Raw genomic sequence first — 17,169 nt, forward strand, 5'->3', positions numbered from 1 at the left:
AAGATCAAATTTAAGAAATCATCTTGTGCTGAATAGTAGAAGGTGGTTTTTTTTGTTTTTTTTTTTGCAAACTAGACTCGATATTCTGACGCTGACAATGAAAGCGAGAGCAGGCAATGGGTGAATGAGTTGTGGTGAACTCATTAAGTCGAAAATTGCATTAACATAAATGCCATTAAAGCTGCCACTGCATTAGACATCCTACAGCGTCTCGCTTGGCACAAACTGCTTTAGATGCTTACTCGTTTATATAACTTGTTACTTTTGTTTTGTTCGTAGCACGGCGTACTTAACAACGGTGGTCACACGTCAGACATTTGCTGTTTAAACACGAATATATTTGTCGAGCGTGCTGACCAGTTATTTATTCCAACCGACATCTGTCACCTTCTTTATTGTGGTATTGCTACCTGGAAGATGGGACAAGACGCAATACTTGACCGCATCGCGTTACAAAAGCGTGACTGACTAGAAAAGAACCACAGAAAAGAATTACAAAAGTTGACTATAACTGTAACTGTGCGTATTTTTATCAAGTGGGAGGCCAACCTTGTATTGCTTCCTGGAGGCAGTTCCATTTACGCCGACGTAGTTCCCTTTAAACTGCGACTCAACATTATTGTTAACTGATTAGATGAGTCACAAAAATAGCGAGCACACCTTCCTAACCCCTTCTTCCATCTTCCTGTTACTCTAACCGTACTGTTTTGCGTGTAACTCTGTAATTTATCTAAACCGTACCGAGTGCAGGTGAGCGTGCTGCGCAAATAACACATGAACGCCAGTGCCTCTGGTGTGCCGCAGGCCTCGAGGTCTACAATTGAGAACGAACGCTCGAAAACATACACGTCTCATTCCGCTGTCGTCTAAACGTAATCTGAGAGAAATGTGCATATTCTATAATTGATTGCTCCCAAGTGCTAAGTCGGTTGAATATTTCCTTCTCCCAGGGGAGTGCTTGCGGAAACGTTTTATTTTATTTTATTTATTTGTGTGTGTGTGTGTGTTCCACGCTCTGCGAGGGTGATCCCATTTCATGAAGACGAATGCTGATGAAATCGCTTTCCGTTTAAAAGGGAGCAAAACTGTCCCTCGCGCAATGAAAGATATGCCGTTACATCCACATGAATATAAAAGGAACGGGATTCAACGCGGAGCGGGCTCTCATTGGTCTCCTCAAACGGTTTTATCAAATCGTCGCGGGAGCTCGTTCGAGCAGACCAGTCCGAGGCCTCTCCGCACTGCGTCGCGCGTTTTCAAAATGAGAGAGAAAGCGTAGATTGCGTTTTTTCTACCGACCATAAATCACGATCGACGCAGCCGATGAATCCCGTTCCTTTTGTGTTGATGTCAACGTAACGGCATATTTTGTCCTGGAAGGAAACATTTTTGCAATGAAGTGTTCCTTCAAAGGGGCTTTCACACTACGCCCCCGAGTTATGCCGGACAACTATAGAAGATGGTTTATTTAAATAATTGCAATTAAATTTAAACAATTACATAAATAGTGTAACTCAAACGTCGCCATGCCAGTCCTGGACAGCTGTCCAGGACTGGCATGGCGACGTTTGAGTTACAAACATATGCTATACGTGCAGCCAAAGAGCTCCGGCTATTTTTTTCACATTACATAAATAGTGTAGATGTTTTAATAATTATGTGAACCTGCATTCCTGCTCAAAACTGCTACCATCCAAACCATAACTTCCACAAAACGTTACGGAAATGTTAAACACATATATAATATACACCGATAATACATATATAATATATGTGTACACCCTAAATATTCTACGAGTAAGAAGATCAATAATTTTTTTCGCGCCATTCTACTTACATACAGAATGCTACAAAACTAAAGTAAACACGCCCCACATTACGTTCACATACAAGCCTAACATTGCACATAATGAATCTGCAATGCAATCCCTGTAATCTTCTTCCCTTTCCTTGTAGAACCCACCGTCTCTACATTTTTCGTCTCATACCCATTCCATTTCTTCTCTTCTTCATCTTCTCTTCTTCTCATAATACCAAGATGTAGGACAAATTGCGGTGCTTTTCAATTTAGCCGCATCGCAGCCAAAACTTGGAACTCACTTCCACTGAAGATTAGAGTCATATCCCCATTTACTTCTGAAGTGTATATCTGTAACTGTATAGTAAGGTTATATAGTTTCATTCATGACATGTATTTCATACCTCCAAGTGTGAATTCATTGTAACTTTCAAAACTTTATCGTAAGTCAACACGGTTATAAATGTGTTGCTCCACAATCTTCGTAAACAACGAGAAGGCCGAGTTGTTTTTAATTCCATAATCTTTATTAATAATTTGAGAGCCCGCATACTAGTTTAGTATACTGTGGGACCTCTTCACGCAAACTATAATTCCGCCTATGTAGGCATGACTAACCGAATCTGAAAGAATATGAAATTTGATAACAAAAGGGTCTTGAGCTTATCAGTTATCAGGTATTATCACTGATTATTATTGTCACTCTCACTCAATAATGATCTGTAATGTACGGTAGCTTGCTCTGTGCGTACTACCTTTAAGGTTAGAAATGTCGAGAACGGAGTCGAAACTTAATTGACACAAGAAATAATAAAGAACAACGAAGCTTCGTTCTTAATTTCTGAAATAACCTAATTATTTTATAATAATATTATAATAAATAGTGAAGGTTCAGTGGTTCCTATCACTTTTCATGATTACATCTTGTATATTTCAAATTCTTAACCGAGCCGAGCGTTTCGCAAACAAGCCCGAACCATCTTTGCAAATAATTCACACACACACACACAATTTTCGTACTTAAGGTGCAGAGGGTTAAGAGATATAAAAAATAAATAAATTCGAAAGTACGCGACATGTACGCTGTCTCACTGAAGGCCCCCTACTTTCCTTGGAACCTCAAGCGCATGAACCACCCTGTACGCTGCCTTCGCCCAAGTGATTTGTTGTTGTGCAGTCAAAGCACGCTTTACAGTCACCATCTCGAAGTTCTCTAAGCGTCGCTGTGCGCCTTCTTCACGAAGCTGCGCCCAGGGCGCACTAAAACACGCTACTCTTTCCGCTTCCCCCGTCATTAATCAATCACTCAGTCAATAGGAGGCTACAAGCATGACTGGATTAATTTGTGTGTAGTCTTCATCGTAGCGACTAAGTTGAATGCACAAAAATCGCCGGTTTAGAAGGAGACCCAACATGCTTAATATCGATCAAGATGTCCGCCTTGCCTGATTCTACGAGGAAAGAGTGATCGAGGCGTGCTGGCAGGTTGACTGAGAAGGCATGTCGAATGGGATGTCGAAAGTACAGGCATTGCGCATACCATCCTGTCTCTGATGTGAGGGATGACCCAGGACGACAGCACAAAGAGAAGCTAATTTTGTAAAGGTGGACGACATATCACATAGATATCACGTTCCTCATTTCCTCAGTGACGTCACACTTTTGGCAACTCCATTACGAAGGTACGAGGGACTGGGGTAAAAAACAACCGATCACACCTTTTTTTTTTTTCTGGCAGGGCTCGAACATGGACCTCTTAGGTCTCTTAGCCGAACACTTCTCTCTCTCTCTCTCTCTCTCGCTCTGTTCCTTTTTTTTTACACCATGCTGACTTAATAAACACAAACATCAAGACCGAGAGCCGACTTCAAATGTAGGTATGAGCAATGATGAACTGTAATGTACATTACATGTTCTATTATGTGCAGATATGTACACAATGTTTAAATACATTTAATCCTTAAAGGGACGCTGAAGTGCCTAAGGCAGGAGGAGGATGCCATTACAATGGCAGTAACGCAAACGGATCGACATGAGGGGATTGTCTATAAAACTGAAACGAGCTGCAATCGTATATACAGCAGCAGACGGGCCGGTGTGTAAACGTGCGACTGGAGCGAGCACGAGAGGTGACTGGGCAAGGACATCCTATCTCACCCTCCCGCGCACTGCAAAATACTGCGGCTGCAAGCCCTCGTTTGAAGAAGCCACGATCCCGTATTGGCACAAGGATCAGACGACACGGGAAGTCGTAGAAATCGTCCACATTTTAAAAAGCAGGAGGTGCAAGAATTAGCTCCCCATCGGTCTCATTATCCGACAGCGAAGTGGCCTTGCTAGATGGTTAACCGGTTACCAAATCACCTGCCATGTTTAAAACCTCTTTATGTGTCCGCAATAAAGTTCACCTGTAGTAGCGCCTGAAGTGAACCACCGGCTTTCTCTTTTCCCTCCCATCCCAACCTCCCCTCCCTCAACATCCCCATCCTAACGGCGCCCGCATTTCTAATAATCCCCCACGAAGCCGCATTTGCTAACCTCCCGTCTCACCTGTTGTCTTTGCAGAGTCCATACCCTGCAGCAAGATCAGGTGCATTAAAGTGAGGACTTAACGTCGCCCCGAGAATCCAAGACACGTTTTCGCGCACCTGCATCCTTCATCGCCTGTGCCTCGCCGCCAACTTCGGAGCCAACGTGTCAAAATGAAGCTACTTGCGATGGCGAGACGTCAAGCTCGGAGAATCTTCACGGATCAGGTCCTCGCTTAATGGCGTGAAGTAGTTTCCGCAGGGCCTGGCGCACCAGCGACAAGTGTTTTTGTTATCGTACAATCGCCACTGAACGAACTCCAACTCCGAACGAACTCCAAGTAAAAGTACAGAACGGAGATACCTCTCCGTTGGCACTGGAAGCGCTCAAAAGTGAAGTCTCTCGAAAGATGCCGGAAGCGATTTGTCCACCGATCGCATGTTCCATCTAGGCTGTAATGATGTCTTGAGACAACGACAGGACAGCGTTGTGGCAATGTGACCGGAGGTCCACAGAATTCGGTGAGTACTCACACATTAAAAAATAAAAAATAAAAAAATAGTGTAGCTGTTGCTCTTCTCCGAGAAACTTTCTGTGTTTGGATGGTGGCATTTCTTTTTAACGCTGAACGCGAAGTGAAGTCACTATTCGAGACCCAGCAAGAGCACTCTGTGCTTGTTTTGCTCTCATTGTATATTGGGTTCCTGTCTGTGTCTGTCTCTATCTTCCTCTTAGTACGCCCACTCATGGTACTGCGTATCGGGGAGGGGGGGGCGGGGGGAGGGTATGTCATTGTTGATGTTTACGATGACTTCTTTTAACGTAATGTAGCTTCGTTCGACTCTCTTCGCTTCAAGAATGCTTTGAAGAAGAGAGCTCCAAGGCAACCCGAAGTGTGATGCAGGTTTTGCTTGGTTTTTTCGCGCAGCCTCTCTTGGCTGTGAAACGCACTTATTTCTTCGAGTCAAGAAAAAAAAAATGTTTTATAGCTAAATCGCACTGTAGCTTTTTTCCACTTCCATCTTCTTTTTTTTTTTTTTTTTCATTTCGTTCTCGGGCAACGATACATTTTTTTAGATCTTTTTGTATACTAGTGTTCACTTGAGCAAAGATCATGAATGATAACGCAACTTAGCCAATGGAGCAATTTTGTTTCGCAAATTACATTTAAAACAATTGAAATAACCTTTTTGGGTTCTTGTGCGTAACTGCCCATGGAAGGTTTCGTCAAATTCACTGTGAAATAGCTTACGTATTCCGTGGACTTTGAATGAACATTTAGCTCTAGATGTCGTTGTTCTGCTGTACATTTCTCATAGTTTCACTGTATTTGATTGATTGATTGGTAAAAGAAAAAAAAATGGAGATGTTAGTCCCGGGCCACTCGGGACTGACTATTCCAGGACGCGTTATTCAGAAAACAAAGGGAAAGTACACAAATCTTTGAGCGCCGGCAACCTCCGACACATGGCGCTGGACACTGTGTTTGGGACAGGTCAGTCAAATACAAGGTCGACTTTTTATCTAATCAAACAAACAAAAGAAAGAAATGAGAAGTGGAAAAGACATAGAAAATCTCATACAATTTCCCCCTATTTCACCTTATAACGTGAAAGACAAAATTTTCTATCAAGTAACCAACATCTTTGTCTTCTGATCCATTAAGACTACTGTAAACGTATTTTTATTCGCGACGTATTCATTTTCGCGCATTTCGCGACCGCTAAAAAATCGCAAAAAAATTTACTCGCGAACACAGCTTGACGTTTATTCCGTGAAAGGAAACAGCCCTTGAATCGCGAAATTAAATTCTCGTGAATGATTTCGCTAATGGCTGAATGCCCGATTCGCGAAAATTAATACATCGTGAATACAAATACGTTTACAGTATTTCGACAAGTATGAAGGCGAAGTCGCGCGAGTACAACTTGGTGACTATTAATCTAATCGAATTAACTAATTTTATTTTATTAATGAAAGGAAGTAGCTGACATTGATCAATTCGTACAAAAATGCGTTAATCGCATTAATTTTATTAATTAACCCTACACCAAAACGTTACGCGTACGAAGTTGAGGTGTAAGACAGGCGAGCGTATAGAAGAGAAGGAAAATACTCTCTGGTCATACACCCCGAGGTCCACTATCCAATAAGGAAATATTTGGTTATATATACACGTAAAAGACATTCCCAGACTTAAACCGCGACAGACTTACACGTATGCGAGTGCCAATTTTCCCACACGCAGCACTGTCATCGTCTCACCCTGTAGGCAACGCAAACAAGTCAGTCAACACTGGGTCTCGCAAAAGAATGCACGGGATGGGAGAGGAGTTGATCGCAATTACCTCCTTTATTTACCAATCCGCATGTCTGATATCTGCTGGCCAATGCAGAAATAATAGGGTAGCTGCTGAATCCATTACGCATCCCAATTCCACGGAGGCAAGAAGCCTCGTATTTATTTTCATTCTCTCCCTCCCCTCACCCTCTCCCTTCTTCTAACGTAAGCTATGGGTCCCTGAGGAGCTTCCTGCCGGTACCGCTGTTTAGATAGAGGCTGTTGTGTGATGTTCCGCCTCTGTGATAACTGCGCCCTTGCACCGGAGGCAACGGGAAAGGCAGGGTGTAAGGAGCTTGAGCCGTATCAATGTTGCGTTTATAGCGCGAATATGTCACGCAAAAGTGAATGATCGTGTATAGCGATCGCTCAGATGGGTAGGACCTTTTGACTGGTTTTGGAATGTTGTTGTGTTTTGTATGGGGCCTTCTTATGCGGGCAACTCCTTGAGCTCAAGAAGGTCGTCGTATAATGCGGGGTATCTCTGTCTGGACGGTCTTTCCACATAGGCGATTATTGATTAATATTTCATTAGCGCCGTATGATGATGATGTCTGATGTTAGCGTGACGAATATAGCCTTGCTCGCTTCGACTGGTGGACAAGTGTACTGGGAGGCGTTTTAGCTCTTCAGAATATATATATATATAAGCAGGAAAAATCAGAAGACGACAAAGAGCTTACAGGAAAACATAAAGGGGAGTTTATTAACACATATAGGGATAGGGGTGGACGTTTCGGCAGTCAGCGCTGGCCTTCAAGGCCAGCGCTGACTGCCGAAACGTCGACCCCTATCCCTATATGTGTTAATAAACTCCCCTTTATGTTTTCCTGTAAGCTCTTTGTCGTCTTCTGATTTTTCCTGCTTATATATATATGTATTCTGAAGAGCTGAAACGCCTCCCAGTACACTTGTACGCTACCATCACGCTACCATCACGCTACAATACGCTACCATCACGCACAATAACCATCACGTCCAACGGAATTACTAAGGCCATCGACTCTCTAACACTTTCCTTTTGACGTATATTGAAATAAACAAATAGATAAACACGCTACACGGCGAGGTCGCACCGGTTCCTGCATTTAAAACTGTCTGTAAGAGCTTTGAAATGGTGTCCGCTTATTCTCCCGCGTCATGCCGTGGGCGATTCAAGTTCTCGAGCCTTTTCAAAACACGTCCCAAGCGCATTCGTTCGTTGCGTAAAACACGACTTATGCATCACCGTGTCAGCTGTTAATTTCCTAACTTAGCACTTAGCGGAAATTTTCAGTATTCACGCGCTCGTTGTTCATAACGGGCCCAGCTTAATAACCTGACCCTGGCGGATTCCACCGATGTTTTCATTGTACGGCGAGGAACGCAGCTTGCTTCAGGGCGACGGAGAATATTTCGGATTTGTAACCCGACAACGTTTATATATTTTTTTTCATTACATGTAGACGTTGACGTCATAATGAATGCACTTCATCCATGAGTTGTTCGACAAAGCGACAAGCATGCGTTTAATATCTGCACTACAGTTAATAATGTGATAATAGTAAACTTACCTTAATAATATACGTTTGCTTAGAACGCTCATTTGTTTGTGTCGGACGTGCGGGTCTTTCTATTATTAGCTGAGCGTCGTTTACTGAGGACATCCGTGACGGTACGGGAGTTGCGAGACAATAGTATGCTCTAACGAGGGTTTCAGTTAGAGCTGTATTCACGCGATGACATCCTCACGGAAGATTCTAGTGGAAGAAGAAGCAAAAAACTGCTCACTGAGCCGACGTTCCGCCACGTGTCATGTTGAGCATTCACATGGTGCCGGAATATGGGGAGTGGCGTATTGCCCACTTAGCAGACGACACCGCGAGCGTCTCTTTCCTGTCGTCTGCTATGGAATATCTTGTGGCTGTTTCGCGACATGTTCCCCACGCTTACCAGTGTACCTCAAGACATTTTCTTTCTGGTTAAATGAACGCAATGAAAACAGGAAAGTACAGTATAGGCATATCATCCTCCGCCGCCATATCAGATTAGTGTCGGTCGCCAACGCTAATGTGCTGGACACTGTTTTGCTGGTTTCGGGACGGCGTTGGGTCGTCTTTGGCGAAAATTCTGATCGGAATTGAATGTTTTCCATGTTTCGGTGGGGTGACGTACGGTGGTTCAGCCCGTGCCCTGGCTGCTCCATCCTCCACCGCGTGCATGGCCGATGGCCCGTACTAGGTTCACCTTCGCCACATTACCGTTACGAAGACTGGCGGCGTTCGCACTTTAATCGGCATGCTGCAGTGCTGAATGCAAAGTCATGACGAGGCAAGCCTGAACACACGAACACGAACATACGTGTATGTTTGTGTTTTTCATGTTTCCGATGCTCAGGCTTGTTTCGTCATGAATTTCGTCCACCAGCGCGCCTGCGTTCACGCTATTTTATCAACCACGAACGCAAAACCTTCAGCTCCACGATTTGTATCTGTGGCAGCATATTCTTTGTTGTGTGTTGCCGAACGAAGGCGGCATTATTTTGCCGTGTTATCCCTAATAAAATATTTGATTTTTTTATTTTTAAATAGGCATTTGGTGCATTGCTTTTGTACCAGGAGCAACGATAACAAATTGATTTTAAGATGATGAATGGGGAGCTTCATCCCCATACGGCGATACCCTACCCCGTATAGCTGGTGGTGATGTGGGGAATGAAATGATGAGCCCGTTCCAAGAAGAATACCAAGAAGAATGAAAAACATTGCATGTATTGAGGATTCTTACTGCACATTTCGAAGACTTTCAGTGTATAGTTGCATATTTCGGGAGTTTTTAGTGCATATTTATACGAGCTCTAGCAACTAACTATTTCTCGGACATCACCTTTAATGGTGAATACCTGTGAATATTGTGGTTTCTTTCGCTCCTAAAGCACGAATGACGCAACGAAATGAATTCCGTTCCTTTTGTGTTAATGTCAAGGTAATGGCGTCTTTCCGTGAGAAGAAATTTTTGCACTTTAGTGTCCCCTGAAAGGGAGACTTCGCGAAAAAATTAGGTGAGCATCATACCGAAGACGAACCACTCCCTCGATACCGAATACAATATTCGCAGAGGCGAGGTGCTCGCTTCGTAATAAATCCGTTTGAATAAAATCTGCGCAGTTTTGCAACGAGATATTTCGTACGCATGTTCCTGACATCCCAAAGGTTACGGATATACCACAACCTTTGTGGTGATTTTGTTGAGGGGTCCCATTTTAAAGATGTCCACACTCTGCAGACTTGTTCAAATACCGATAAAAAAAACGTGCCGGGAAACAAACAAAAAGACACACGTTTCTAAGCAGTTTCGAAGTGAACAGCCTAATTTTCAAGCATTTTCTACTGTGCTGTGCGTGGTGTCGTTCTTTTTGTTTGCTTTCCGGCACGGAGGTTTTTATCGCTTTTAAAGTATGAAATACCGAATAGCCCAATTTTTAACTAGTTTCAAATACTGCGCCCTCATTTTCACAACTACCGCGTACGACGCAATCAGTAAGAGACATTCATAAAGCCAGGTCCCCCAACTTCGCCATTTTCCCATGTATTTGTTCCTATCCCGATGCGTGCAATGCCGGAGGCCGCCCTTAGATACCCCATTGTTACCAGACGTTGGCTTGCGTGGATTGTAGCGCGCTAAAGGTCCAGTTGAAGCACAATCCAAGCCAGGCCAAGTCACCGAAGGAGAAATGGACGACTGCAGCGCCTGCGGCGCCTGGTACGACAGGTACGCTATGTGATGCACGCAGCCGTGCACTAGATCCTTCCGATCGCTCAACACGTTTAAAAACGGGACCAAAAAGTGAAACACGACAGAGAAAGTTGTTATACGCGTTTTATTTGGACATATAAAGACTAGATTCATTCGCAGAAACAACAAAAACATTCTGCCGCTAAACTTAGCGCGCTGAAGTGATCCGGAACGGCAACAGTTGGGTATCTAGTGGCGGCCTTCTTCGTTGCACGCTTTTCCGAGGTGAGTTTGGGGGACCTGCATAAAGCAATACTGGAGCGCCATTAAAGCGCTCTTACATGATCACATCTTAGTATACATTGTTCATGTGCATCACGTTGCATCACGTTGTCTTCCCTATTTTTTACGTGCAGGCAAATGCGGAGCATCCCACATCCCCAATCCGGGACCAGAAGAGCCGGCCTTCCGCGATGAGTGAAAGGAACTTCTCCACCGCATTGGCGAGTGTCGTGGATGCGGTGGCTGGCACTCTCTTCAACACCTCAAACCAAACGTCGGGTGACTGCTGCGTCAACGACACCGACTTCATCTTCACCATTTACGACGAGGACGCCCTCAACCTCACGTTTCCCATTCAGAACGCCTCCTACAACGCCGTTGTGGACGCCAGCGTGGGCACCGGTCCTCAAGACGTACTCGCTAACCACCTGCATCTAGCAGTCGTTGTCCTGGTCTCTTGCGTGTTAGGCCTAATCATTCTCGCCACGGTAGTGGGAAACGTGTTTGTCATCGTCGCCATCTTCATGGAGAGGAATCTCCAGAGCGTCGGTAACTACCTGGTCCTGTCGCTCGGTGTCGCCGACCTCATGGTGGCCTGCCTAGTAATGCCTCTCGCTGCTGTGGCCGAAGTTAGTCAAGAGTGGGTGCTAGGGCCTGCCCTGTGCGACGTGTGGACTTGCTGCGACGTTCTCTGCTGCACGGCCTCTATTTTACACCTCTTAGCCATAGCGATGGACCGTTACAGGACGGTGTCCCACGTGGACTACGTGAGACAGCGCAACGCCCGTCAAGTCGGCACCATGATACTTTTAGTTTGGGGCGTCGCGGTCGTCGTATCCGTCGCACCAGTGTTCGGTTGGAAGGATCCGGACTTCCAGCACCGCGTTCTCGTGGACAGGATATGCCTTGTAAGCCAGGACGTGGGATACCAGATCTTCGCTACTTGCTCCACTTTCTACGTGCCTCTCATCTTAATCTTGCTCCTCTACTGGAGAATATACCAAGTCGCACGAAGAAGAATACGACACAAGCCCGGATGTAAAGTACCTGTTCCGATGGCCAAGACACCTTCGTCGACAGTCGAAATATCCGTCATCATGGCGGCGAACAACCACAGCAGTCCGAACTCGGGCTCCGGTACAAACGCGACGCAGGAGTCCGACATTTCACGGAACCACCACCACGACGGAGGAACTATTCTTCTGAAGTCCAAGAAGAACATTCACACCAAGGAGTCCTTAGAAGCAAAAAGGGAGCGCAAAGCAGCGAAAACTCTGGCCATCATTACGGGTGTGTTTGTGATCTGCTGGTTGCCGTTCTTCGTCAACGTGCTTCTGATGACTCTTTGTGCGTCGTGCTCATCAAACGGATTGGCGTTCAGTGTGTTTCTGTGGTTGGGCTACGTGAACTCCATGCTTAACCCCATCATCTATACCATCTTTAGCCCAGACTTCCGGAATGCCTTTAAGAAGCTGTTGTGCGGAAGAAAAAGGGTTCGATTTTTGGTCAAACGATAACGATGGCACGCCGTTATCGAGAAGAGTTGTGTAGATCCTTCTGGGCTGCTAAAAGGCGCTACAGCGACGTAGTGTCCATAGTGAAGACAGTGGGTTTCTCTACCGCGATGCCACGTGGCATTGCACATGCGTCCTAGATGTGCGTGTGTGTATGTGTGTGCGTGATCGCACTCGTGTTATCCTACTATAGACACTATCCAGACAAATGACGTTTATTTTGCGTTAGGTACATGCGATGTCTAGCCCAATGTCTTGGCCACAGGGTTCGTGCCATTTGCGTGGCGTTGACTTGCAAATTTGCAAGTGTTTCAAAGTTACCAGCATATTTTTCCTAGTCTCTTCACATGTGTGTCATACAGAGATGTAATGCACGTTCGATTAGAGTATGGCGCCGTTTCTTGAAAATGATGCCTGTGAGGTGTGTGAGATAATTATGTTGATTCAACTCAGAATTGAGTGTATGTGGGAAGCTTGGCGATTCCTAGGCTTGTAATATTTTTGATACGATGGGAACGCGCACCTTACCGCTGTTGACCCCGGATGCTGCGAAGACTGCGCATTGCCGACGATACCTCTTCAACGTTGGTTGGTTGGTTGACTGGTTGGTTGGTGGTCGTGAGCAACACGACGTGGTCCTTAAGAGTCTGCCAATCATAACGTGCTTTCGGCGGCAGTATTTATGGAGCCAAGGCGCCATGAGCCGCATAGACAGACAGTTGTAGCCACAGTAAGCCTGTCTTTGAAATCGTCTGCGGCGGTTGGCTGACATCCTGACTTTATATGTCCGCGTGCGAAGGGATGAGAGGACGCATTAAGCAGACCTTTTGTATGCAGGTGGCGCTGGCATTGCTCGATCTGCGCGACACCTATACCCTGTTGACGGAAGTACTAGTGCGTGGATATCCCGTGAAGTGATTGTCGTCTGCTGCGACGTATCGTCTGCTAGTACGAAGCGTGCATGTGGAGTCAGTGGCGGAGAATCGGTGAACCGAAAACAGACCCTTTTTACCCCAGATACGAAAACGGAGCACAAATATAAGAAATGCAACCTAAAATCATCATCGACAGTGTTGTTCGCGAAAATTGCAATTACAATGTCCCGTCCCAGCTGCCGCGAAGGCACAGCAGACGATATGCACACCAGGATGTGACGTCGCTCTGTTGACGACCAATTGGAAGAAACTTCCGCAAGTTTGGAGCGGCTTCGCTCCTCTTCTTTGAGGAGAGCGCCGTATGCCCAGTCCCCGCGTAGCATCGAGGTCAGTAGTGGTAGCAGTAGTAAGGACGTCAAGGTACTCTAAAAGATTGTGGAAGTCTAGCTTATGAGCATTCTTCCGTTTCAAAGCTTTGTGTTCATTTTAAAAACTTCCCAGAAGTCCGTCGTCTACTGATAACACTACAAGAATTTCTGATAGGCATTTCTATATTAATTAACTCTAATTCACTAGTCAATTAATGTTACGAATGCAATTTCAGTTAAGACACGGATTATGTGAAACTGACGCAACGGGGGAGACACCTGGAGACACGTACACAGATGTTGCCACAGCACATAGCTGCCGCGGTCTCATCTTTTAATCGATTCATACTCGTAGCCTGTCGATCGGCCTCGAAATATGAGGCGCATGATTTATTACTGAGCTATTGTTATTGAGTAAAAGCTGGGGTAACATATGTTACGATATTGATTGACAGGAAGGTTGCGGAAGCGGTCTGCCAGATATGCTGTCGCTGTTATCGCGTTTGAGGCGGCGCAAGAACTAATGGCACGGAGGAATCGCGACCGTAAAGGAGAGAAGAATGATGTTTCGCATTCCTTTCTTCCTATTTTACTGTTGGGATATTGAGGAAGTTCGGGATCCTTTCTCGGTGGTCGTTATCATTTAATTCCAGTAATACGCTTACTGGCATTCTCACCAGTCCATATATGTCGCATAACTACTCAACGATCGAGGTATCATACCTGCCTCTCTAAAACCCTTAAGATAATTGATCCGTTCCTGCACATCTTCGTTATTTAGTTTTCGTTTTGGGAGGGTAGCAGTTAAAACTTCCCAACATTATAACCCGACCACCACAACGAACTGACAGCAGACGTAGTTGTGGGCGGGTGCTCTTATCAGTGCGGTGCCCCGATTCATGAAGCTAGGTGATAACAGATACAGACTTTAACGTCTAGGTCATCGCTAGGGGAAGCACTATCGCTTATCACGGCAGACGTTTGTGGGCTAAGGTGGCAAACTATGAGCATGCGCACTGAGTAAGCAATTTAGTCACATCAGAGTTTGAGGTAGAATGCCTTTGGGCTCCAGCCAGGTGTCCTCGCTCGAGCAACGTTACTGTCGTACTTGTTGAAGTTCAGTGTGAGACTTTTAACCCAGTTTTACCTTCTACAATGGCCTATTTTAGCTCTTCGCCGAAAGGTAAGCCCACTTTCAAATTATTAATGAGATTCTTCATAACTTTACGAACCTTTGGAGGTCCACTTTGAAGTCAACACGCAGTAGCCAACCTCATTACGGACTTCCACGTGTAACTGCGTCGGGGATCGCTTGATGCAATTCGGCGTGCTCACTTCAAAACGCTTCCTGAAAGAACTGTTTCGAAAGAACTGCACCGCGGGGAAGGCGGACAGACACGCACTGACAAAGCCTCCGTTCCACCGGAAGCGCTGGACCTGTGGGCAAACGGGATTGAATCGCGACAGGCAATTTGAGGCCACTGTTTCATTTAATAACGAACCCGGCCATGTTTAGACGTAGATGAAATCGGACGTTGGAGTACAGTAATCCCGCATGCTCGAAAGGCCCGAGCATGGGCACGCGAAAATCCGATAAATTATAATAAATGGTACCGTGATGTTACACATATGGTTAGACTGCTGCCCTGTCGTAGGGTGCCTAAATAGTAGCTCCCTCTAGAGCTCTACAGGCACCCTAGCGTGTTGTGTCGTTCTTTTTTTTTTTTTTTCGTTTCCCTACGCTCAGGACATTATAGAATGAAATTTCCATACTAAATAGCATACGTTTATTCCATTTTATCAGGTGCGTTTATCAGGTGTTGACACATATAAGTTGTTGGCATACAATGACCTCTGCGTACACGTGTGCAGAAAGCCGTGAAGTGTGCTTCATGGGCAATATTTTTTTTCTTCTTTGTTGCATGGGGGTAAGATGCGTTATACTTAAACTAAAATAGATTATGTATTTGCTTCCGTTTGTCCCAAGAAAAATACGTTGCAGCAGACTTTGGGTCGATATGAAAATAAAGGGTACAAGCAGGTGCTGTGGGCATCGCGCTCTCCTGATGTTGATCTTGCATGACAGGAAGGTGTAATCAACCGGACGCGTTGACATTGCACCTGCCACGTGTGGATGGTGCCGAGTGTGTTGTTAGATATCGCGTTTTTCGCGAAATCGACGCCGCACAGCGGTGAAACTCGAGACTAGCCAAACCAGGTACACCCGGCAGACCCCTCGTACACTTGCGGAGAAGTTGCTGCTTTTCGCATGAATTGCTGAGCTGCACCCGTATTTTGCTGTTGAAATCATTGAAGAAGTAAACATTGCAGACGACGACCAGCGAACTAAACCAAACTAGTTTTGTTCTGTGTCACAATGCGACTCTGCGCGCCGAGGGGATAGCCAGTTTGTCCTTCCGCGTTTTCTTCTTTCCACACATAGAATACCGCCTACTTCGACGCATCCTCGGAAGAAATGGATTGAGCGACTCAAAATCAGCAAACCTGTTACATCAGCAATGCTTGTGTGTCTGGCGGAGCTCTTCGAGCGATACCGCCTACATATCTGATGAACGTTCTTTTCTTCTTTTTTTTTTTTCTGAAGCACACGTGCAAATCACGTCAGGAAGGGAAGCAAAAACTTGTCTAGACAAAACAGAACAAGTTTGTTTCAAACTAGAATAGCCATTATGTGTAAGAAAGCGCAAGAGATAGCGTGAAACCGTATACCAAGTCAGTTTTGTAACTCTGCGTTTCAACCAGCTCGTCATATCACTTGGGAAAGAATGCAGAAAGAATGCGGCGTTTCGTTAAGGTTTCCCAAAAACATGCGCACCAGTGGCACAAGGATGTTGCAACATTACCGTGCAACTTGTAAATAACATTCGTACACGCGCAACACACTTAGAAGAAGTTAGCTGTAAGAAAACCGCAGCACAGAAGTCGTGTGCTTGCACTCGCTGCTTGTTATTTCGGCATCGCAATCGGTAGGCGTGAAATTCACCTTCACGAAATGTGGCTGATCAAACACGCCGGAACTTCGCAAATAATACGCGACAACTATAGCCTTCTCTTTGGACAACCCGGTTACGCCTGCCAGAAATAAATGAGCAGCGTTTAATACTCGTTCGCCTTCAACGCATCGAGAATTAACATTGCAGTTCTGAAATCTCAAAATCGAAACTAAGCGACAACCTGGATACGTCCGCCATGTTGGAGTTTAGATGCGCCACCTACAGGTCATGAGAAACACAGGGGTGACACAAACCCGCCATTGTTGTAACTACCCTCAAGCGGGTGCTTTTGGCAAAACTGCCATCTTGTCCTGGTCGCACGTCATAGAAAACGTCATTTTGAGGTCATGTGACTTTGTTTACATGTCGTTTTGCCACTTACCGACATATTTTCGCCGTCATAACACCGAGAGATGACCGTATTTTGCCAGCGTAAGCTATGCGGTGCTTCTTCCGCAACATGGTAGCCCATTTTACCTTAGTTTAAGTACATCGCATCGGCTCGGTAAGTCTTAACGCGCGGTCGTCATCACATCTTTGGAAGTTGTCAACAATACGAGGCTTTATGTGTAAAACTGCGGGTTTTATTGCGAGATTATCGGATAAAAATAATTACCGTGATCGAAAAACATCCAAAACGTCGTCCAGAAACAATAACCGCATTGTTTACAAACGGTTTGGCCGCCGATCGCGGGCGCCGCCATCTTTAAGGTCACGTGCGCCTTGACGTTTGC

At 45.3% G+C, this 17,169-nt stretch overlaps 2 protein-coding genes across 6 annotated transcripts in view; both read left to right on the forward strand.

Annotated features, from left to right (window-relative positions):
• Window positions 1–12,589, forward strand: part of LOC135366718 (5-hydroxytryptamine receptor 2A-like) — a 312,589-nt gene extending 300,000 nt beyond the window's left edge. For all 4 annotated transcript variants that reach the window (XM_064599554.1, XM_064599552.1, XM_064599555.1 and 1 more), the window contains 2 exons: window positions 4,364–4,848; window positions 10,799–12,589. In XM_064599554.1, the coding sequence (XP_064455624.1) occupies window positions 10,856–12,181 (1,326 nt within the window). In that variant the 5' untranslated portion in view covers window positions 4,364–4,848; window positions 10,799–10,855 and the 3' untranslated portion in view covers window positions 12,182–12,589. The remainder of the gene's footprint in view (window positions 1–4,363; window positions 4,849–10,798) is intronic.
• Window positions 12,590–14,407: 1,818 nt separating this feature from the next.
• LOC135366716 (GATOR2 complex protein WDR24-like) overlaps window positions 14,408–17,169 on the forward strand; it is a 134,939-nt gene continuing 132,177 nt past the window's right edge. For both annotated transcript variants that reach the window (XM_064599549.1, XM_064599547.1), the window contains exon 1: window positions 14,408–14,604. Coding sequence is in view for 1 of the 2 variants with exons in the window: in XM_064599547.1 (XP_064455617.1) it covers window positions 14,577–14,604 (28 nt within the window). In the remaining variant the exon portion in view is untranslated. The remainder of the gene's footprint in view (window positions 14,605–17,169) is intronic.

Source organism: Ornithodoros turicata, chromosome 8 (genome assembly GCF_037126465.1).
Source record: "Ornithodoros turicata isolate Travis chromosome 8, ASM3712646v1, whole genome shotgun sequence".
NCBI lineage: Eukaryota > Metazoa > Arthropoda > Arachnida > Ixodida > Argasidae > Ornithodoros > Ornithodoros turicata.